We start from the raw sequence: 24,855 nt of genomic DNA, 5'->3' as shown, positions 1-24,855 counted from the left end.
GGAGTTTTAAACCTAGAGAGAACCCCTCTGATATGTGGACCTATAAATAGCAACAATATAAAATACAGAGCAGTATGAGTTTCAGGATTTAGTTCACTGAAACAAATAATATTATTCATATGATTTCTACCCTCAATTTTTTAATTTAACACCCATGTGTCAAGGTATTTTCTAAGGCAAGCTTCAAAAACACTAATCACCTTCAGGTAATTATTTTTTTTTTTTTAATTCTGTCTAGCTATGGCATAACAAATATCATAGCGCAGCTCCTTTTCACATATACAGCTGATTGGTCTCAGCCCAAATTAACATATTTGAGCACTGAACACTGGAAATTATATTTGCTCTCAAAAGACGGCAATCTCAGTGCTGTTGTGGACTCTGTGAGAAGATGCCTTCGAGAGCACAGAACTGCCTTTACTTCAAAGGAGCTACATGTCAGTGGAGGGATAATTACAGAAATGTAGACTTCATTATGCATATGCCAGAGCATGAGCTATTTTATTAGTGCTGCAATCCTAGGGTGTGTTTATGTGTTGGTTTGATTTTTTTTTTTAATCCAAAGCAAGTGACTATGTGGTGTCAGTCTCGCTTCTCATCCCAGAGGTCCCCAAAAGTAGGTTAACTCCACCTCACCTTCCAGCCAAGCACTGCCTGGTGGGCAAGTCCTGAGCTTGGCCAGGCAGGAGAGAATTGCCTATGCCTGTCAGCTGTGAGCACTTTCTTTCAGAGCACAGCTGGGAAAGAAGAAGAGCAGCTGCTAATCACTCCTGATATACTAGTCTAGGGAATACAACATTTCAGTGCTTTCCTCAGCCCAAGCAAATTCAAATCAATACTGCTCATTCTGCAGGAGAACAGCTACAGGCTTGTCTCAGGAAAGAGACTCTCCCCCTCCTGCCAGCCCTGGCAGGAAAGGATTAAAGATTCATAGCAGCATTAAGAAATAGGAGCAGAGAGAAAGGGACTCTATACCCGTGACTAAGGCACTCAGCTTTATAAAGGGAGATACACTTCAAACCTTTACTTTAAGATTATGCATTTTATCAAGAAGATTGTTTAATATAAAATGCAGAAACAAACTGAGGCAGAAGTCAAAGCCCCTTTTACATAAGGCAGCACTGCTCGTCTCATCCCATCCTCTCCATATACCCAGTTTCCCATCTCCTATTTTCATGTGTACCTCCTTCCCTACCCTTCTACTGACTGAGGATTTAGCACATTCCCCCACTAAGCAGATCCACAAGGCTGCTACTTCCTTAAGAGTGTTTTGGGGGTTTGTTTTGGCTTTTCTGTTATGCAGCCTTAGTATAGTAATATCAGTATAGAGAAAAGGCTACAGACCTAGCATGCCAGCTTCAAACCCTGGCAGCTCTTATGCACAAGTAAATGCAAACACATGAGTGATCCTGCTGCTCCTAACAAGATTAGCAACTTCCTTAAAGCTCTGCAGGGAGCCAGCTTGAAGGAAACAGGCCTTACATCAGACTTCACTTCTATGAAAATAAATGAATAATGGTCCACTCCACAGACTTGTGTCAAGTATTACCATTTAGGTAGCAGCTTCTTAATTATAGTTAGGTTAAGCTTGTATATAGCTATAGAAGTGAAGGCTTCTTCAAGCTTCCTTTATTCTCGCTACATGTTGTTCTCTGCCTCCTAGCTCTATGTAAAGCACTATTTTTTGATAATAAAATAGTAGTGTACATTGATTATATAAGGAAAAAACAGCTGACCTAAAGAACTGAAGATACAGAAGAGACATTTCTTAGAGAAAGAAATACAGCTTACTTTCCCACCCCTGCACTCTAGAGCCTCACTAACAAGCATAGGAAAGCCACGTGCTGAACTTTATAAGGTGTGTTAATGAGCCTCATAAATAACAACAGCTGAGGCTGGAGAGCAGACAGTGCATAAATAGGCAAGGAGGGGCTGGATAAGGAAATGGAGGGTTTAGGCTGAGTTGGGTAATATGGGGTAGCTTTGCTCTTCCTTTCATAAGGTAATTATAGTCTATAGTTTTTTGTTCATTAGCTGTAACAAATGTTTAATGTCTTGCTTGGTCTAAGATAAACTATGCCTTTAAAAGGTGGGTCTGTCTTTCTTTCTTGTGGTTGATTTTTACTAAAAGTGCTAATGTTTGTTCATAGTAACATAGAGTAGGTTTGCTTTTAGTGATAAAGGTTTCAGTATAGCTTTAATAGCATCTCTGTAAGGCTTTTGTGCTCTGAGGGTTAGTTTAAGATCTAAAGCTGATATGGAAGCTGTTGGAGCAACCCTTCTGAACTTTTTTTCTTGTTTCTTATCAGTTAGCTGTCTAATATGTTCTCTATCCCCTATTAGAGTGAAATAACTTATTTTTCTTATATAAACAAAAATAGGTTATCATATGCTCAGTTAAGAAGTATGTATACAAAGCAAGCAGTAGCATAGCTGTTCTTGTCAGAATTCTAAGTTTTCTTTAACTTAAGCTTTAAATGTTTTAAATACTTTGAATGTAGAAAAATCTTTACAGCATATGACAAACAGCTGAATGATCAAATGATAACTGTAGAGCTTGCTTTCCTGTGAACCTAGCAGAAAACTTAACTTCAGACTGTTTGTGGTATAGAGCTAGATAAGCTTGACAATGTGTTGGTCTCTGTAGCGTGAGGTAGAAAGAGAAGCGAGCTATTTCTTTAGATAACATAGGTAGAAAAAATATCTCTTGAGCTTTCATTCTATTTGCCTATTCCTACTTCTCAATCTTATATGGGAAGAAATTTCAAATAATAAAAATGTCTTGCTTTTTTAAGTTCTTGTCTTTCTGTTTCTTCTATTGCTAGAAGAAGCAGATACAGAGTTTCTAGGTCAGCAGGAAGGCAGGAGGCTTTAACTAGTCCATCCTATTCCAAAATAACTATATTAATGATAGCTGCTTCAAATAACTTCTGTACAGAGGTTTTTGGTCTTCCTTCAAGTCAAAGGAAAACAAACCAGTAACCATCAGGACCATGTTTCTCTTCCCTCTATGTAATGTATGGGCAGGGCCAGGTCTGTTAAGTGACTTGCCCTGGAGAAAGAAGCAGCTGGTCTGTAGGAAGGAGTGCCTGAAGAGCTGTGTCCATTTGCTTTGGCGCCCTTGGGTGTCTTTTCAATGGCACAGAATAACTTCTTTCAAAGAGCATAGTCAATGTTTTCTACCCAAACAGTTAACCTCAGTTTCCCTGTAAATGCTCATACTAGCAAAAGGTCTGTATTGGTTATAGGCTATATCTACTAAGTTGCATAGGAAACTCTAAGAGCAATTTTGTTTCCTGGTGCATAGGACATGTTATACAACTTGTATTGTCTTTCTTATGTTAATATTATAGGAAAGGCAACTCTCTTTATGCTGGTATGGTATGTCTTCCAAATTCCTTGATATCTAATTAATTCCTGTCATGCTTAAAGCACTATACGGAACACCTGCAATGGAAGCTGTATGCAAGGCTAGTAATCCTTTCTCCTGTAGGTATTGCGAGTCAGAGGCAGAGGTTTCAATTAAAAAAAGAACTAAATATACAATCCTTTTCAATAAAAATGACTTCCTAAGCATCCTGAGATAGTACCCAGCTTATCATAGTTCACACCATGTACTTCATCCCCATGGCATATAATTTTGGATCACAAACAGTGTTTATGGATGACAAAAGAACTCAGTTTCTGGTCTCTAGAGACTTGTTATTTCAGATAATGTATTTTTCAGGCCTATTGGTCAACAGCTCACATCTCCAGCTTAAGAAACACTGTTGCAAAGGTTTTGTTCATGGCTATGATTTTGTCAGTTCAATTAATCTGGGGTGAATTCACTTGTTAACTATTTATTTGTTCTGAATGCTTTCTTCTACTCATTCCTATTTGTCAAATCATAATTTTACCCTACAGCAAGAGGAAAATGTATAGCTTACTGGCTCAAGGATGGATGTTTTGTCTTTCTATCTGTCCTATTGATACATTTCAGCAACTCTTTCAAGCCTTTTTTTGCCCTTAAGGACCAGGTTTCACTTCATTTCCTTGATTATATACTTCTTTCATATGGCTGTAAACACTAAGTGAACAGATATTTCCTCTCTGTTCAAGACTTGCAGGCTTTAAATTGATTGATGGGTTTCTCTACATCTCTGATATAGTGCATCCTCTTTATAGATCACTATTTACCTCCTCCTGGGAATTTGTCTTATAACTCTGTTTCTTTAAGAATTGAGGAAACATTGCTGAGACCAGGATGTTGGTGCTAGCACACAGAAAACTGCAGCGCCTGTGGATGTGTGGTCACTCCTGGTGAAAGCAGGACATGAGTCATCTGAAAAATACTGATTCTTTCAGTCCAGAACAAGACAATTTGGTAACTATGCTGTTGATATTTCCCATTTTTAATACATATTTGCTTTTCCAGGGTAAAATTTCCAGTCATCTTCAGCTAGTTATGTTAGGAAACCATAGTTTGTAGTCTAGACTTAAAAAGATATGACACAGTTTTGATCATATATTTGTGAATGTATATGGCTCAAAACTTGCTAGAGTCAATCTTGGGGAGAAAACATAAATATCAAAAGATCACTCAAGAACTCCTCACTTCTGGTAGGTACAAAAAGTGTTAAGAAAAAATGACAGCAGCAGTGTACATGCATGTTCAAGCCTTTGTATTGTTCTGTAAATGCCAATGTTGGAGGTGGTAATACACATATAAAAAGGAGGAAAAGGAAAATTGTGTCCCATGCTTAGGGATGTAAAGTCTGAAACATGCTAAATGCATTACTCGTTCATTGTTTGTCACCTGGACTTTACCTCATCTAGAAAGGAAGACCTCAAAAACAGCCTTATGGTTAAGAAACAGTAGTAGGCAATGGCAACAGATGCAAGGCATCCCCAAATCAATTCCCCAGAAAAATCCATTTCATTCTTTACCTGAAGCACTGAAAATTATCAAGCAACCTGATCTAATCAGACCTCCTTTGATTGGAGAGTTTACTTCTCCAGAAGTCCTTTCCAATCTGAATTCTATGATTATCAGGAAGGAGAGAATCAGGTGTTCAAGAACAGAAGACAAATTTTCATGATAAATCTAATGTGTAAAATGCAGGATTCAAATTATAGCATTGAAGTAGCAAGCACTCAAAGGCAAAATAATAATTCTGCTCAGACCTGAAGTGGTCTTAATGTAGAAAGAATTGCTGTTGGTTGTTCTTCTGTCATTCCATATGAGTGAAGGACCTGAGATAACCAGTCATGTTGGGAGATAGTCTTTTAGACTTTCATGCTTTCCTTGCTTGTGTCACACCCAAAGAGTGATGATGTATTCTAGTCCCTCAAGTAACCACAGAATAGTAAAAAAGGGCCCCTTAAGAAGTGCAAAACCCAGTGTCCTTTAAAGAAATGAAATCCAAACTTGTAAACCCATATGCTTCATGCACAAATAAATTCCAGTAGTAATCAGGCAGGGAACTGCGTAGACTACTTCTGAGCTATAGCAGTTGATGTTCAGGCTGCACATAATGTAGGGCTATTCATCATACCTCCGTAATGTGGTGGAGGACCACAGAGCAGAACCACTCCTTGTCCTTCTCTGACTGACACTGTGCTTCTTGTTTTCGTTTCAAAATTTTCAAGATCTTGAGAGAGAAGGAGAAAACAAGACCTAGTTATTTATTATCTGTCAGATTTATATCCAACTGTACCCCAAGCTATGCAATGCTTGTGTAACTCAAGAACATATTCATGTATTCAATAGCATAATATAATCTCAGTATGTGAATTGCCACACTGTACGGAAAAATAGCTCATCCAACCTAGTATCTAGTCCTTTGGCAATCATGAAATACCTATTCATAAAGCAGTTATACTCTATTGCTGTGAGTTTGTATTTACAATTCCTAATTGCAAAGCTAGTGTATTATTCCATGACTCTTTTTAGCATCATTTTCTGGAACTTACACTCTTAATCTACAGGAGTAGGAAAAAAGCATTTTGTGTTGTTTCTTTTTCTATAGAAATAAAAAACAGGTGTGCTCTTCTATATATACAAATAATAATTAAACATCATCAGGACTCCCACAGAGTGTGTGTTTAAATGATGATAAAAGTATGCTGTAGTCTTAATGAGTCTGTTCTGTCCCAGAGCTGGCTGCAGTAAGTGGATATATTTTGACTTGAACAAATTTTAGCACTTTTAAAGGGAAGAAAGAGGATACTTTCAGTGGCAGATCATGTGATGGTTTGGGGAAAACGCCTGTATAAACATGACCATGCCTATCTCCCATAGGTGATGTTTATGGCTATTAATTTTTTTTACCCGAGCCTAACATCGCACTCAATCTCTTCTGCTTTCTTGCATTTCACTAAGATGTGGAAGTATTTTTATCAATCTCATTCCCTTTAAATAATAATTTGGTTATAAAACCTGACACAATAGATGTACTTTAAAAACTGATTATTTACTTTTTCATTCAGTTCTCATCCTAATGAGAAGACTTACTACTTTTGTCTGAGTACTTTGGGAAATGATTGCTTGAAATACATTTGAAATATGTTTTAATATAATAAATAAAATCAGCTTCCCCTTAAAAATCTTTATTCCATAGTGTTGTATATTGCTTGCCTTAAGCTTATTTTATTTACCTTACTGCAGATTCTTGTTTCAAATAATTGTTCCATTTTTCATCAGCTGAACAGCTACCTGATCCAGAGTTCAATAGAGAGAAACAGTTCTTGTTGCTCAAAGCAATAATGATTACTACCTGTACAGGCTCAGCTATTTATGTCAATATATCAATTTTCTCCCCCTTAGTTGAACTTTACACAGTTAATTTTTCTTTTCCTCCTCTTCATCTCCTGTATATTGGTCTCCTATGAAGACATTGTCTACTCAGAGGTGACTGAATTGAATTAGGCAGCTCTAGCACCTCCTTGTGCTGTCATAGCCATAATAGATGGTACCTGTCAATACACTAGGAAAGTGTTTTAAACTCTGATGTTCTTTTAATTGCCTGCTGGCTAGATCTGTCTTGCAGTCTGAGTAGTCCAGAGGGACAAAAAAAGACAAGGAAGGCAAAAAAAAAGTATTTACTTAGTTTTGTTCCATCCTGTAATACTAATTGGAAAAGAAAACAGTGGATGGATGCAATGTGACTAACCGGAGTCTGGATTCATATTTAGAAAGTACTTACTGGTCCAATCTCTGAATGTGTGGGTTTACTTATTTACCTGTTCTGAAAATTTAGTCTGAGAAAACTTACCAGCTTTCTGCTTTTTCTTTTCTTTCCTGTGGGTTAAGTGTTTTCTGAGATATATTTGTGTGGAAAAGTGGCCCCTGGGCCAACTGTCAAGACATTAGATGGGGATTTGCTTGGGTTGGATGCCCTGAGGCTTGTGTGCTCTGGGAGAAGGGACCAGCTTTGTATGGGAAAGACACTTGAATTTTCCTATTTATTATGTTAAATAGAAAAAAGATTGGAAAGGTGCAAAACATTCAGGTCTCTTAGGATTTAGGCAAATGTGACCTTTTTGTTGCTAGTGCCTTTCCTATCACTTTCCTTGAGCTGGTAATACAATGCAGACTGTGCAGTTTCTACATAAAAATGGAGTTTAAAAAAAAACTTAACTCTTGGGCTGTATGGAAAATATATGTAGTATAACTAGGGTTTCCAATGCTTTCTGCTGTGGTAAATCAGGTCTACTTTTTTGCTAAGAACAGAATTTCACTTGTTATGAGACACCCAAGAAAGGAGGAGGGGGGAAAAAAAAGGAAGCACAGTGCAGCAGCAGCAAAAGGTTTTCATGACAATTCAGAATTAACTATGTAATACTTCACTCTGAAATTGGAATAGATTTTGGAAAGTAATAAGTTGTTAGTAGCAATTCTTAGTTTAATGACATGATATGTCATGGTATCATTCTTACTCTAATTTTAGAAACTGTCACCTGTCTGTTTCTCCATTAAAATCATGACAAGTATCCCTGATTTAAATATCAAAAAAGCAGTAGTACTAGATCTCTTATGGGATCCACTCTTTTATAATTAGCAGGACTACTTTTGATTGTATGAAGGGAGAAAGTTGACTTTGCCTTTTTAATCTACATTTTTCAACCTTAAATTGAGTATCAAAATCTATATGCAAGAGTCTGAGCCCTTTCATAGCAGGTTTATAGTTCAGTTATACAAAGCAGCTCAGCTTTTCCTAGTGCTGGAGAGATTTTCATCCCATTATGTTTACTAGTGAATCATAGGTATTAAAAATGTATATATGGAGGCACATAAATGGTCATTTAATGTATTCTTCTGGCCCATGACAGGTACAAATATGCTATGCCCTTCCTAACAGATACTTATTTAACCTGTTTTTAAAGACCTCTAGGATAGACATTTTCTTTAGACAATCCAATCCAGTGCTTGACTCTGAGGTCATCACATTGCATCTTTTAGAAACCTCCACACCCAAAAATCTAGTAGGCCTAAACAGGAATGGTCTTTTTCCTCTATCTGAAGTTGATTTTGATAGATAATTGTACAAAATAAATTTATTCAGTGTGTCTCTGTAATAAAGAATCATTGCATATTAAACTGCTGAAAGAGCAAAACAACGCAAAATGAGTAAAAATAACTCATTAGGCGAGTCAGTCTTACTTCTGTTGTCATCTTTATTGGACCCTTTCTCCAGGTGGGCAGCATCTCCTATGAAGTATTATGACACCTCATTCAGATGGGATTCAATAATGAGTTATAAAATTATCTTTGTTATGTAGCCCAGGGTGATGAACAGAAGAATGAGGTGGACCATCAGAAATAATGTTTCTTTTTGCTGGAAGCAATCTTTTTGTCCAAAAGATTTTTGCATCCATTTTCCCCCCATGGTGTTGTGTGCATTTGCAATGATTAATTGCAATCTAAAATGTGTTAAATAGATTAAAAAAAAAACCCTGAAGATGAGTATAAATGTAGATATTCTACTTTGTTCTTGTTATTCTGAAAATCTGGCTGCTTCTCAAAACCACTTCTCTTTGCCCTGAGCAGACATTTACACCAACAGAACACAACCACTGCATTCTCCCAGTTACTGTTACCTAGCATAGCTTTATAATGTGACATAATCTAATAAAGCATACTGTTACTTGTAATAAAGAATATCAAATAAGATCGCTAAGATCAGGTGTTTGGCACACATTTAGATTGCTAATATGCACTTAGGAATAGTATGACTGTTTAACAGATGGTATATTTGCTAACTTCAGTGTTTCTGCAGAGATCTATAAATAAATTATCACCTAGTTCCTACATAATTCCTTCCATTCTTTGTATTTATCTCACTTTATGAACAATGAGTTCCCTCACACTGCATTGCTCTCTCAGCTGTGAGTTTTAACAAAAACCCAACTTTTCTTCCAGCACTCTGCATGGTGGCAGATTACTACTGGAATAGCACAATCAGTTGGATGTGATAATGAGGTCATGTAGGCTAAGCAAAATGCTCAGGTGAACAAGTGATTCTTCAGAGTGAAGAGTGGAAATATATGGACTCAGCTGTGTGTGGCAAGTAGTTATCTTTGGCTGGGAACATTTGCAGAACTAAGCAGGAAAGGTATGTGCTCAGAACAAGCAAAACCTATGGCATTTTGTGGAAAGTGAATTAGAGAATGACAGGGCTTTCTCTGATGTAAGTGGGAATACTTGAGGTGAAGATGACTTTCAGCTCCTTACCAGGTATGAAGGGAGGAATGGGGAGAAGGAATGGGCCAGAGCTTTTCTCAGCTGGTGTAAGTCAATAGTATGCCACTGGGGTCAAGGAAATTATGCTGACTTATGGCAGCAAAGGATATGGCCTGCAAGTCTTCAATGTAGATATTCAATTACAAGAAAAAGAGAAGGTGGGAAGAATAGCATTTTTGGATGAAGATGGCCATTGGCATAGCTTTATTGAGTACAGAGCTGCCATTGAGAGAAGGCAAACCCACAATGCTGGGTGAGGTGTTTACTTGATTATCTATGGAGAGAGAAAAAAATGTAATTGATATACACAGATATTTCCTGCTTAAGTACTTCTGTTAATAGACTAATTAATAGGTTCAGCCACACAATATTTTCTTTAGTGTTTTAAAGCTCAGCACTGACATAATTGTTGATTGTATCATGTTTATATATGTATCTAACTTCACCACCACCACTATTAGCTACACATCTGTTGTGTTTTTTAATATAAAACTGCCTTAAAAGTGTTAGAATGGTAGGTTTAACTTGCACAACAGAATGTGTGAAGACATGGTCAGATTTCCTGGGATTAGGAACTACTTCTTAAATATGTCTGATAGCAACAAAAACCTAATCACAAGTAGCAGCTCATTCATTTCTATCTCCCAATCAGGTGTTTGAAATTCCTTAAACTGCTCAGGGGTAGGTGTACCACTTCCAAGCCAGTCCATTTTAAGAACAAGCAAAAGACATCTCTGTTACTGAATAGCGAACAAGAAAACTGGGGCATTTTAATATATGAAATTGTTACAGACAATTAGAGAAACTCCAATTTATCACCTTGCATAATTACTAACAGTTCATCTGAATTAATGTAATTTCATGCTTTCTTGAACTTTTGATTTTTTTATAAATGTTTTGTCATCACATAATCCCAAATATTATAGTTGTAATTACTTGTTATTGAAATGTGCAATGAATGTTAAGGCAGTAGTAGTAAGAGCACTTTACAGATTAGCTATGCTCCTGAGGACAAATCAATAAAATTTTTCACATTTCCGTGTGGCTGTGTCAAATTGTGATATATCACATCTGTTCCAGTTTCTTCTGCTTCTCTTACTAGCTATGATATATTGCAATATGATCAGTGTTACTGGATGTGATGTATCACAATAGAAATTCTCTTGCAGGAAAATGGGATAAAAATTACCACCTCAGCAGTTTTTAAAAGAAGCTCATTGTTATGATTTGCTATAAGCATTTCTAACACCTGTGTTATGAACTGACAATTAGTTACCTTCACTTGCCTGTGCCTGTAATGAATTAGGGGGACCATTGGTAAGTGTGGGTCTGAACTGAATGCCTGATTCAGAGGAATCAGGTCTGTTATAGCTGCAAATAGAGAAACTGGAACTTATTAATCTTTTTAAATTTTATCAAATTCTGGGAGGTCCTATACTGGACCAGATTTTGGGTTTGGTTTTTCCTTCTTTCACGTACAGGAAGTCCTAAACTTTTGTTGGGCTAAAACACTTTTAGATACATACTGTGCCTGTTGCCAAAAGGTTGTGATCATCTGTTCAGACCACTCCAGAAGACCTTCTGTGCATCTAGCCATGTCTCTTGCTTCTCCTCAGTATTGTTGTACTAAATTGCCTTGTAGGAGATTAGTACTAACCTCTTGCAGCTTGGTTACCAATAGGGTGTGTTATGGAAATATCTTTCTTTTGCCAAGTATCTCTCAAAGGAATGGCTAATCTAATTTCCTACAGCTTTCACTGGAAAGTAAACTTTTTTCAACTTTCAGAACTGTAGTGAACTTGCTAAACAAACCCTCTGTCAGTTCCTTTGTCTTGATAAGTGTCAATACATTAATCTTTTCCCTTTACCATCTAATCTCAATTTTTCTAAATGTTCTAATTGATTTTCTATGAATTCAATTCTGAGATTAAGAGTGGTGTTACCTCTAATTAAGGTGTCTGAAAGCTGCTTAGCATTTCCCATTTCCTGGTTTTTAAATACTTGCATTTTCCACTGAGCACCTACTGAGGAGTTCTGCTCCTTCCCTGTCTGAAGTGCATGAGCCTCCACTTTGTCAGTGTTGTAACATCACAGGGTTTGTAGGACTTGAAACTGCTTCAATCAGGATGAGCCTGGGCAATACCTGAGTGTCTCCTTTTACCAAGACAGGTTAAAAATCAACTGTAATTCCCACTTTTGTTCTAGTTTTCCACTGAGGTGAACACTGCATCCCACCCTGGTTAAAAGAGAAAGTTGCCCTCTTCTTTCCCCCTGAAGGCCACCAGAAGAGCCCTGCTGCTGCTCTCACCCCAAAGCCCTGCTCCTCTCTGCCCCAACAGAGCAGTCTGCTAAACCAAGAGGGAAAAGTACAATTGCTGGGTCTTGTCCTTCTCCAAAGCTGCATAATCAACCAAGGACCTTCATCAGTGCTCCTTTATTTAGTTAAATTGCTTTGGAGCTTCTAAGGAGAGAGGGCCTGTAATTTACACATTAGGATGCACACAGGTCCCAGGTCTTCAATTCAGCTTAAATGGTATGAATAGCCAATCCAGGCACTAATTTTCAAGGTGGGGAACAATAATTTCTGCCACAGCCTGATTGTCTTTTTCAATTAAAGAGTGAAAATGCCCTTTACAAAGTAATATCAAGCTTCTCTAGAGGAAAAAATGGAAGGTCACAATTAAATTAAACAGGGAGAATGAGGGGCGGAAAAAAAAAATCCTTAGCTGACTTGATTTTTGTTCGTGCACCAAGAAACTCAGTGCAAAGAAACACATGCCATGAAGCTGAGTGCTGGTCTACATCTGTTTTTTGTTGTTTTTTCCACTCTTATAGAGTTAGCAGCATAAAATATTAAAGCTCTCTTCTGAACTGAACGCAGGACTTGCACTGAGTAAGTGTTGATGCAGCCTTAGGGCTCTTACTCTAAACCCCATCTTCAGGCCAGAGGCATACCTGAGGATCTGACCCTCTCAAAGGGAGGGGGACGTAAGAAATATATTTTTAATATTTTATATTCCTGAACAGTTTTCTCACTTGTCACAGCAGAGTTCATTTGTCACCTGTCATCACAGAGTCACTTCGCCTTCTGCATGAGTTTTCTCCAGATTGGAGTGATCTTAAAAACAGATTTCTCTCCCCAGTCTAGATCTCACAGGCCAGATTTATCCCTGCCAGAACTACACCAATTTGACTGACTTATACTGGAGGTGGCCCTGGCCCCTATGTCAAACTACCTCTTGGCAGGGTAGCAACTCTTATCCAAAACTGTCTTCTTCCATTTATATTTCCCCCTGCTTCTGCAGAGACCTGGTTTCCTGGGGTGTGTGGAGATGGTTCATGAACTTGCCCCTTCCCTTGGACCTTGACCTTCTTGTTGGCAGTGAGCAGCCATGCCCCTGGTCCTGCAGAGAGCCCCTTTTGCTGCCATGTCCAGGGTCCTGCTGGGTACCTCCTGTTAAACACCCCACAGTCCTACTTCAGGCTATTAATTTCTTTTTATAATGCTTCTACCAACAAGATGTGATAGGTTAACAGTTGGACTCAATCTTAAGGGTCTTTTCCAACCTTAATGATTCTATGATAAGATAATAATCTACGCTCAATTCATACAATTAAAAAAAAGGCAAGGAAGAGAGGGCTCTCATGCACTGCTGAAAATGTGTAACAAGCATGTCCATGCATATTTCAGCCCTTCCCAAATTCCGCCCAGCCCTTTGGAGAGCTCAGTCCAGCACAGAATTACTTCTTGCAGAATTACCTTGGCTTATCCCAGACACCACTGCTTTATCTTGTTCATTCCAGCTGTGAAGCCATCAAAGACTTCCTTCCAATGGGAATTTCCAGATTTACCCGAGTGATTCATGTAAAGGATTTTTGAATGTGAATCTTGTAAGTGGGGATTTCAAGTGTAGTATATGTTATTAGTTGCTCTTTCAGTAGCTTTTAGAAATGAATATTTACAGCTCAGTGCATTCTCTGTACCAGATATGGTTTACCTATTGAGAAAAGCTATGCCTGTGGTCTTATTCCTTTGCACTGTGAAAAGTACCAATAACGCACACTGTTCCTCCTTCTTCAACATTAGCTATGGAGTAGAGAAGTTTATCTTGTGCTTTAAAACCTTTGTATTAGACAAGATCAACCTTCAGTGCAAAAATAACTAATCAATTAATTTCACTATTTTTATTCAAAAAAGTCAGTCATTTATTCCAAAGAATCTAATTCGGTATCTTTTTTTTTCTCTTGCAAGACTCCACCTGTAACTTTTTTTTTTGTCACACCAAAGAACGAAGAAGCTCATGTGGACATTATGGATATTTCTTTCAATAATTTATTGGAATCTAAGTCATATTGCCTGCAATGAAAGTAGAGCTGATAAAAAGAGAATCACCCAGACTGCAAATATAGACTGGTTTTATCCTTCAAAAATATTAAATTTTATCAATCAGAATCTAGCAGCTCTGGGACCTGTAGATGCTTTGTTATCTACCGTATCTCAATCACATATATTGCTTTTCCAATACAACTTGCAATGGGTTGATTTAGGATAAACGCTTTTATAGGAACTACAGAATAGTAAGTAATATATAGCTAAAAGATAATCTCCAAATACTTATACATTCCCTATTACTATTTTATCTGACTAGCTCACTGCCTGTAATGCTCCTTACAACATCTCTGTAATGTATGTCTCCATTTCATAGATAAAGGATTCCTGCCCAAGAGGAGTGAGAGCCTCTTTTTAAAATAAAAGTTTAAGCAACTAACCTAATGGAATAAAACAGCTTTAACAAAGTGTCCTGATACAACATAGCCTTGAACATGGCGGTGAAGCATTCTGAGAGAGATGTTTAAAACCATTTGAGAGAGAGGAAAAAAAGCAGCTTGGGGTTCTGACACTGCTTGGTCTGTTATGACATTAAATAAAAGAGGAATGTTGCTACCATTAACTCTAGCTCATGTGTTTGACAAGAGAGGGGAGGTCATGACTGCATTTGGTGTTGATGAACATTAGATGGGCTCTGAGAACATGGAGTGGACTCAAACCTTTAGAGAGTGATGGAGAAAGCAAACCCTCAAACCTTTAGGGAATGATGGAGGAAGCAAACCTCCTTCATTATGTAGACATACCCAGATCTTCTGGTTTTAAGATTCCAGGCTGTTCTGTCAGTCTTCAGGAATGTCTGGATATTTGCATGATCCTATTCTTGTAGTATCTGAGCTCTAAAATAGAAATGCTATTATCACCCTGCCTTGTCCTGTCAGTAAGCAGGTGAAACCCTTCCAGGCTTCCTGCTTCATCACTGTTGAATGGTGGTTGATAGCTTCTGCTTTTCCTTAAGCCTGTGAGAGCCTGTGTACGCACAGACTTCTGCAGAGAAATAAATACTGGAAAGCACAACAGAGAGACAGAAAGATGAGCTGAATGTAGTGAGGTCTTGCAGCATTTTTGGTCTTTGAGTGAATAAGCTGCATCGCTTATAGTCAGTCCTCTGCAAATATTCTACTCAAAGTAGCCTTGAAGGAAACAGTGCCCTGCTTCAGAGTCTCTAGAGCAGTGTACAGAGCCCTTACAGCAATGCATATCAGGTTCTCACCATGTTTTTCCTAATTTTGTGGGGAAACATTATGAAGAGGAAATAAAATATGTCTGAGGCTTCTAGGTCTGTTCCATGGAGAGCATCCATTAAGCAAAGACCTTGATGTAGACTCCCACCATGGGGAACTGCTGCAGAGAGTGCTGGAGCTTTGGCACAAGGTGTCCATAGCAATCAGAACTGATAAGTGAAAGTTCTGTTTCTTTTTACTCCAGGCAGAATTTTGACAAAATGTGGGTTTTATTTCCAAGTAATAAACTGAATTCTTGGTATATTTACTGTAACTCATTCTATTCAGAAGCTTGCACTCCACCCACACAGGGAGAGACAGGTACTGCTGCTGTAGTTATATGGGATTCTTTAACTGTGGTTAAAAGTCCAAAAGGCAATTTTGAGCTGTAAACCTATTTAGTGACACAAGGAGAGATGACAGCATTATTTCCATCCTCCAGACAGGATTGGTCTGCAGGGAGTGTTGCTACTGCAGGTTGCATTTTTTTCTCACCTGCTCATGGGAAGATGCAGATTGTGAGGTGTTGCCAGGATCACCAGGAGGTGGAAAGGACACCATTTTATATCTGATTCTGCACATATCTGCAAGTTGAGATACATTTCTGCGTTATATATAAGGAAGCCCTTCCAAAATGGAGAAGTAGGCTTAATGTATTACTTAGCATCTGTAGGTTATAGAATGATGTGAATAGAAGCAAGTCTATGACTTTACCTGAAGTGTCCCTATAGAGGATAAGGGAACATAATAAATGAAATAAAACTTTGGGGGATGTATCTTTGATGGTGACCTGCTTCTGCCACTAGAAAGCTGAGCTCTTCCTCCTGTTTGCTCTTCAGTTATCAGTTGGCCATCCCTGAGTGCCTACTGAACACTAAATTGAGAAGCATATAGCTCATTTTGAAAAAGAAAGAAGTTGCAGTCTTCATTCTTGCAATATAAGCTGCTAGACAGCCTGTTCGGTATGCCAGCCCTTGCATGCAGTGATGAATTAATAATCAGTTTAAAGACCCAGAGCGCTTTACTCAAGGTGGTAGTTACAACATTTAGTACACCTTTTAATCAAATACAATTGTTACAAAGGGATTTCTGGACACACAGAGTACCACAATACAACCAATCCAGAAGTGTATGTGCCATTTAGACTAAAATTCATGCATGTCCAGACTTTTTAAATGCAGACTATCTGATCTAAGTGTATTGATTTTTCTATCTTCTCTTTCAAAGCATATACTACAAGTAAAAAGGGTTATGACATCTTGAGGCATGCTGTATTGCTTTGTGATGTTTCTGTAATTTGTGTGCAGTCAAAGGTAAATAACATGATGAAGTAATCAGATGAAAAGTGGGCTTTCATGCTAGCTGAGCATCTCACAGACAGTCACTGTAACAGGGCTTTGCTAATGCTCAGACTGTCACGATCTAGTAAAGTCTAAATGGACTTGATTGCTTTTAATATATTTTCCCTGAAACAGTTAAATGCTAATGATGGACTATTATTTTATGTTTCAGAATGGAAAAACTCTGTCCAGGAGGAATTATTGCCCCTCTAATTTGTTATTTCAGCAAAATTCTGTCGTCTTCTCTCTGTCTGACAAAAAAGCACATGAGAGCACTTGGGAGCTGCAGATTTTATTCCAAGTGCTCCAGCACTATCATTCTCATCCATGCTACTATAAGCACATTGCCACTGGCCAAGAGGAGGGAGGATGTGTGTATTTAGAAAAATGCTATTGAGAATAAGCACCAAGCAAAACCCCTGAGCACCCCTTTGAATAATGTGAGAATATGATTGCAGCCGAAAAATGCCAAGGAAAATGTCCTTCCTTGGTCTGTAGCACTGAGGGAAACTTTTAAATACGTGGTTTAATGTCTCCACTGTGTGCCCTCCTGTGTGGTTCAGGGCAAAATGACTAATCCTATTCATGAATTTAAATTGTTGTCGTTGTTTCTGAGAATTCATGATTTATAATGGGGGCCTGAGGTGTGAGAAAGCCGCAATCATCACGACTGTCTATCAATGATAGTAGAACAATTTGACTCAGAATCTAATTTAAGATCCCTAGGCAACTAGATATTTTCAATTAATACTGAATTTTCTGGGTTTATGCCCTGAATAGTTATGTATTAGTTTCACATGTGATTCTTTTTCATGTTGGAGTACTTTTTTTCTAGTTTGTTTAATTGCCCTTCTTGTTTCTCCTATGTATTTGTTAATGTGTCTGTTATAAACATGTATGAGAACTACAAGAATTAGTAACAAGCCTGGACAGACTGTTTTACTGCAGCTAGTTATGGGGATTTCCCTCAAGACCAGTTGTTTGGACGCAGTTACTTTTACTTAAAACTGATGAAATAATTAAAACAAATCCCCTGTGTGCCTTGGGATAGAGTTCTGGTTGAAGCCATATTTAAGCAGTTCTCTATAACAGGTTTTTTGTGTGTCTTTTTTAAGGCATGAAATGCAATTTAGATGCTCTTCATTAATAAAAATACATTTTTGCAAAACACCTCATTGATATGCATATAAATGCATCTTGGCACCACAGAATAGGAGAAACTCCAGTTTTACTGATCAAAATACTTCTTTAAACCTGGATTTTTTTTTTTCTTTTGTGAGTTTTGAACATGACTGTGATCCTGCTATCTGTGGCTCTGGCTCAGAAGTGACAGCTGCTATGTTTGTGCCTGGTCAGGCTCTGCGGTGGCTTCAGGAGGTGGCGGTGCTGGGGCTCAGGGCAGCTGCTTCATCAGAGGTGTCCGCTCCAATGTGCGTGCAGAAGCAAAACCTGTGACATATGGGAAGCTTGTGCACAAGAATCTTCATTTCTGTTTGGAAACTATGTTGTGTAAAGCCTGAAGGAAAAACTTCCATGTCCCCATCTCTTTCTTCAAGCTGACTCTTGCATAGTTCAAAAAGATGAATTCCTCATGGAGTTGTCTTTGACCTTCCCTTTACGTAGAGCTTAAGAGTTACTGATGACCTTGTGTTGGATGTCAGTACCAAAATTGGAGGGAGGAAAGTACTATGTGGGTGGCAGGTTTGTGACTCAGGAGCAAAGCTCAAAACTCAGATCTCCACGAGGACCCCTGCATCTGTGATAGGCTCTGGCTACACAAGCTGGGATCTGACACCAATGCTTTTTAACCAGACTGAACATCCAGATCAACAGCTCCAGCTCTTGTAAAACACGCGTTCACTTTTCAAAATGTACTGCTCGCTGGGTAGCGAGAGATGCACAGGATTTATAGGGAGCTTTCAACTTTATTTATGACAAAACAACCCTTTTCCAGGAAGTACGAATTACATAGGACTGCCATCCTATGTAACCCACTAACGCATTTCTTGCTCTGCTCTCTCTCACTGATACTGTCTCTCATTTTCATGCTTGTAGCTTTAATAATCTATGCCACTTCCTTCTGTACAATATTCACTCTGCAGCTTTCATTTGACAGCTCTGTTTTTAATAGAGGATAAGCATGAAACTCCAGCTGAATCTAAAGACATATTTCTAATCTCATATCGCATTTATTTTGCTACTCGGAGCGCTCACTATCTTGAACAGAGAAAAAAGTATTTTTCACATATTGAGATGTACAATAGGTTTCCAGAGGTATTGTTAATTCAAACTTGAACTCAGAGTTAGTTACCTTGTATTAAAAAGACAAATATGCATAAACCCTGTTACTTGGATAATAGGGTTGATTCAATTATTTATCATGGTGATTGCAATAATATGCCAGGCAGCCTGATTCAGGGAAGAGTCCCATTTTGTTAGGTATTGAATGGAAGTGTCATAATATCAACATGCCTGCCTGCCTGCCTGGATTTTAAGATATAGCCTGAAGTACTGGTTGAAACAAAGCAGTAAATTGGATGGCAACATGAAAATAAGAAATAAGAAAATGTTAACTGTGAAATAACTGTTTCAAGGTAATTTGTTCCACTATTCTCATCAGGTCATTATAACATTTTCCATGTACTGTGTTCTTTTTCTGTTGTAAGACAAGTTAAAACTCCATTTCACAGTGATGCCGCTAAATTGAAGCATTTTCCTGTATGTTTGTGTTTGCCAATGTAAATGACAACCTTCAATTTGTCTGTCCTCTCTCTTTTATGTGGGAAAGGATGTAAACATCTGTCACTGCTAATGAAAAAGTAGTGCACTTCTTGAATATGGGATATATTTACCATTATATGGTTGCTGTTAAGAACTGGAGGATTAAAGCAGGATGGTAGCTGTGGGTTTGTTGCTGCTGTGGGCAAATGAGACCCAACTTTGTTGAGACCTGCTCCCTGCAGTAACTTTGGGAAGTGTCTTGGTAGGGGTATGGAGCCTAAGTAAAGGAACTGCTTGATATTTAGGCCATTTTGATTGTCATATATTGGCATGAAACTTCCAGCTATTAGTGAGTTAAGTGCTTCAGAGGGAATGCTTCACCAGCATGGAGTATTAAAGAACTGGTGTTTAATGGCTGAAAATACTTAATGCCATTGACAAAATCCATTTTCTGGCAAACGGGTCCTCTATCTGCTAAGAGGCATCAGCTGCATCGCACTGAGATGCACTTTGCCTCAGAGCGGCCCGAAATCACACGTGATTTCTTTCAGGTTTGCATGTCTGAGTGAAGATCTCTGGGCCACCGCCACCCCGGGAGTGGGGGAATTGCAAGAGGCCTCTGCAGGGCCACCTTGCTCTCCGTGGAAAGGTGCATACCTGTGTTTAGATCCTTAGTAAACTCAGGCTCCTAAAGAAAACTGTGCATTGGGGTATACAGTTTCTCTTTTCTACTAGGGAAAACTTCCAAGGGATCACATTTCCAACAAGAGCTTGAGATGAAGCACTTCTGTGCCAACCAGCATCTTTCATTCCCTTGAGGACTATCAGGGATGCATTTGTGAATGTAGGGACAAACATGGACCAGCATCCTGAGAAAGAACCTTTCTCCTCTCTCTTCCTTACCAGTCAGACTTTCCCCATAAGCTTTCTTTCCCTTCTTTCAGCTTTCTCCAAACCCTCCTCCTTGCAAAGAGTTAAAACAAGACAATTTTCCAGAGCTAGCTTTGGTCCCACACATGGTTGTGAAATGCTGGTAGGTAAAAGTAAACATAGAAAACCATAGGAAGGAAGTGCAATTAAATATTATGCAAAGGAGCACTGGCTATAAGAGCTGTTTATATATCCCAAGAGCTGGTGCACCAAGCCAGTGTGATTCCCTATGGGCTGGGAAAGCAGTGAATGGGAAACCAAACTGCTTCCAGGAATTTGAATCGGGTATAGAATTTTCTAGAAAAAGATTAAATCATTGAGTAATATGATATGCAGAACAATCACCAGAGCCTTCTTTCCTTCACAGATATTCCTGGTTTTCCCTTTTCTCCCCCCTTTTTTATTTTTTATACCTCCTTTGTGCCTCCATTTGAGGGTATTCCTTTTCTTTAGATCTTTTTCCAGCTCTGTTCCTGGCCTATCTTGGTTCCTTGGGGATTACAGATTCCATAGACAATTTTGAGGTAGCCATCTATTCTTGCTTCTTTCTAAAATGGGATTTGTTCTGTCACTAAACAATTTTCACCTCCAGATCTTGAAATAATTTCCCATACAGGAAGACTGGCTTGCAAAGATGTTTCAGAAAAAGTGGGAAAATAATGAAACAAAATTTTTGTTTCCGTTTGACCAGCTCTTGGGAATCAAAAGCTCTTTGAAAAATTCAGGGTAAAACATTATTAAATGAGATACTAGCGATATACTGTTTGATCAGCTCTACTAAAAGAGAGTCTGTGAACCACCCTGACCTCTAATGTCTCCTTTGTATAACCCCTGTGACATGAGATTTGCTATGAGAAGTGGAACAAGATTAATAATTAATACATTTGCTGGTGTCTGAAATAGCGACACAAGGCTGGCTTTAGACACATGTTTTATTAATGACGTTTGAAAACAATTGCTTTCTCCCAGCAACAGACAGCTCAGACCTTTATATTGAAGAAAAAGGAATGGAGGTAATATCTGGGTTTTTTTTGTTGTTGCTGTTGTTCCTCCCCCAGGGCATTAGCAGAACTCAGTCACCACATATAAACGTTGTGAAAAAGATTGTGAAGTTGTGAGGAAGTGAAATGGGGAGCAAGCCTAAAATAAATTTTAAATCGTCTCAAGACAGCATACGTGCTCTACGCAATCGAACTGAAATATGAAGCATTACAGAGCATAGCTCACCATTTTGCACACTGTGTAAGGAAAAAGTGTTTCTTATTCTGTTAATGTAACAGAATATCAGTGTGGCAATTAGGGGTACAATGTTTTTGTGGCTCAGTTAGACCTCATTACGCTATAGAAAATAGAAAGCCTAACTTTTTGCATTTCTCCCCCCCCCCCCCCCAATTGTAACTACCTGCAATATAGCAAAGAAAGCACTGTCTTAGAAGGTGGAAACACCTTTATTAAGTGAAAATAATTGCACTCATCTTCCTTGACCTTTCAATTTTCTGAAAGTTATTCTTGTTCCTGAGGGCTAGCAGCCATCAGATGTCTGTTTTTGTTATTAATCTTTACTAGGAATGATTTTTTTTTTTAAGAATAAGCACTGAAGTAAGCCAAACCTATTGAACAGAATCACCGATGATTCTTTAATTATCCAATAAATTACAGTTCATGTGCAGAATTAATCGGAAAATAATGCTCTAATAAATATGATCTTCCCAACTTACATGCAAATTGAAGCTTTGCCTTCCTGCTCAGAATTGTTCCAAATGAATTTGTGGCCAAACACTGGTATGTTCCAATATCCTGTTTTTTATGTGGATTATTGATTGCCAAGCTGCCTCCAACCAACCTGTAGTGATAACTCATGGTAAGATCAATATCTGTGCCATTTTGCTTCCACCTTTGAGGGGAAAAAAATCAAATTATGCTTATAATTTACAGAGCCTATTCATATTTATCTTAAATAGTGTGCTGTAGCATACCTGTAATGATAAAAATGTAGTTAAATATCACAAAATTATATCATTTTTCACACAAGACTGCTTCTTACATCAATCATAATGACATCATTAATTCTGTTCTTTGAAAAATCTTTACTGTTTTTATTCTAGTCACCAGTGTTCATCCAAATGTCTACAAAAAGTAATTATAACTTATTCATACAAACTAAGTTATCCATCCAGTTGGGAGTATGGTATATGCCTCGACTACGGTTACCTGATTTTTTATAATCTAAATGGTACCTGAATGTGCTTTACAGTCCTTGCAAATGATGTCATAAATTTGGTTAAAAAAATTATTTGGAGATATAGATCAGGAAGGATTACACTTCAGAGGACAGATGAAAGCAGAGAGAGAAGTTTTTATACAGCGAGTTTGAGACTGATAATTTAATGATGAGAATACTGCTATTTTAAAACATGATTTGTCCCTGTTAGTCCACTAAGTAGAAAATGGATTGTGTCTGCAACATTACACAGCTATTTACAAATGTCAAAATAAAATTTATATTTCAAAGAAAACAAATATTGTATGTTTTAAGAAGGGAAATTTTGTGGCTTTACGATTAGTTACATAAGGGTTGAATTTTCATTGTCTACATGAGGTCCAAAGGAAGAATAAAGGACTTCAGTCACTGACATCTGCAAGCTTTGGGCTTGTTAATGCCACACTTTAGGTTGTCAGCAATCCTAAAACTACATAACCACATATTTTCTTCACCTAATTTTATACCACAACCATCTCTTCAGCCTGTATCATTTCTGTTGACCTACGTGGGCATGATGCCTACCTCTCCATAGGATGCAAAGACCACGCAAGAGTTGCTAATGGCTCACTGTGGGTTTGCAGAAGGCTTTATGGCAGTCCTCAAAACAAGGGCAATTGTCTCCTTGTTAATTATCTGAAGGATCACAGCATAAAAAAACTCTATTTCTTGTTATTTGCAGAGATGAACTTACTGACAGCGATGATAGTTTCCGCAGTTAACAAATTGAAGCAAACTTGCACCATAACTATATCCCTGGAAGATCTGACCTGGTTATACAGCATGATACTTTACTTCTATCACCCACAGACCTTTCTCTACACGATCAGACTGCACAGGTAGTTGTTCTTTTGGAGGAAGATTTTCAAACTGTGGTGTGAAATGCAATTCTGTGTTCCCAGGGAAATCTTGACAAATATGTACAGAGGAAGCGAGGATCCTGACCTTTCAAGTGGGCACTTGTTGTTTTTAAAGATGAGTAATGACTGATTAAAATATGAAATCAATTGAATTCTCTGAACAAATTCTAGTAACATTAAATAATTTATCTGGGTCTGCCAATCAATGTCTTTTCTTTCATGAATGCATCAACATTAAGAAATTTAGACACAACTGTGGACAAGAAGTAATTCTTCCTACAAATTGCAGCTGATTTTTGACCTTTCTGTACCTCTGCTCTATTCCTTTTTTATGTTTTGCTTTAGCTGGTCTAGTTTTTGCTGCTGTTTTGGGGTATTTTGGCTTTTTTTTTTAATTTTTTCAAAGATGAGCAAAATCTTAGCTGGTGCCCATCCATGAGCCTGTTCTATGAAGCAGTAGTCTGTATCAGTGTTAGGATTTTGCCATATTTCAGGATTTGCATACGGTACATGCTGCCTAAACCTTTCAATTTTCTAATATAGGATATTCTGGTATTTAGTTTGCCAGTTCTCTTTAATTTCAGAATCAATCACTGAAATAACTGCTGTCATCATTACATGGCTCCCAATTAAGCTCTATAATTGTTTTTCAAAACAAATGCAAAGTTGTTGGCTTAGTTGCTGCAAATGAATTCTTCACAGTATCCCCATAATCATTCTAATCATCGTGGTGCAATGATTATTAAACTTTGCATATAGATCAGGGGTTCATCTCCTGGTGTGGGCTTTTTCCTAATTAATATGTTTACCTCACTGAAGGAAGTGAATTAATGAATTCATGTGATAGACAATCATTTAATGACTTTGTGTGTTCTGCAGTATACTGTCTCATACACAGTAGTCTGAAGAATTATTTTAAGAAAATTCTAACATGAACCTGTTAAGGCTGGGATCACCTACGTGTTTTCGTGAATGTCTTCATGCAACCATCGGAAAATACTTTTCATCAATTATAGGAAATATATCCTGTACCAATTGTTTCAGAACCTAAGCTTTAAAAAAATATGCTGAATTCATCAGATCCCTAGGAATGTAAGACTTCTCAAATCATATTGATATGTCCAAACTTAAAAAAAAAAACCAACTGTGTGTTTCATGAATTCAAATAACAAATAAGCATATTCTATTTGCTTCAAAATCTAACTTTTTATAGAGCATCAGTTATAAAATGTTCCCAATAAATTCTTCATTAAGTTAAAGACTTTCAGAACATATATATGTGGGACCTCCCCTGCTTCCCATCTTGATTTAAAGATCTCAAGCAAGAGGTAGTCTATTCTCTGTTGTTCTCTTTACTTAAACTGTTACCAATTTATCCTAACGTTCAAATATACCAATATACCAGTATTC

At 37.8% G+C, this 24,855-nt stretch overlaps 1 protein-coding gene across 2 annotated transcripts in view; it reads right to left on the bottom strand.

Annotated features, from left to right (window-relative positions):
* Positions 1–24,855, bottom strand: part of CNTN6 (contactin 6) — a 148,756-nt gene that overhangs the window by 61,832 nt on the left and 62,069 nt on the right. The window contains exons 4-5 of one of the 2 annotated variants that reach the window (XM_087743379.1): positions 22,044–22,219; positions 5,538–5,633 (exon numbers count right to left, since the gene is read on the bottom strand). In XM_087743379.1, coding sequence (XP_087599505.1) covers positions 5,538–5,633; positions 22,044–22,219 — 272 coding nt within the window. The remainder of the gene's footprint in view (positions 1–5,537; positions 5,634–22,043; positions 22,220–24,855) is intronic. The other variant, XM_087743380.1, reaches the window with a different exon arrangement.

The sequence above is a fragment of the Nipponia nippon genome, unplaced genomic scaffold (genome assembly GCF_047370975.1).
Source record: "Nipponia nippon isolate SJK-2023a ecotype South Korea unplaced genomic scaffold, ASM4737097v1 scaffold_9, whole genome shotgun sequence".
NCBI classification, from domain to species: Eukaryota; Metazoa; Chordata; class Aves; order Pelecaniformes; family Threskiornithidae; genus Nipponia; species Nipponia nippon.
This window is presented reverse-complemented; position numbering and strand designations above follow the sequence as displayed.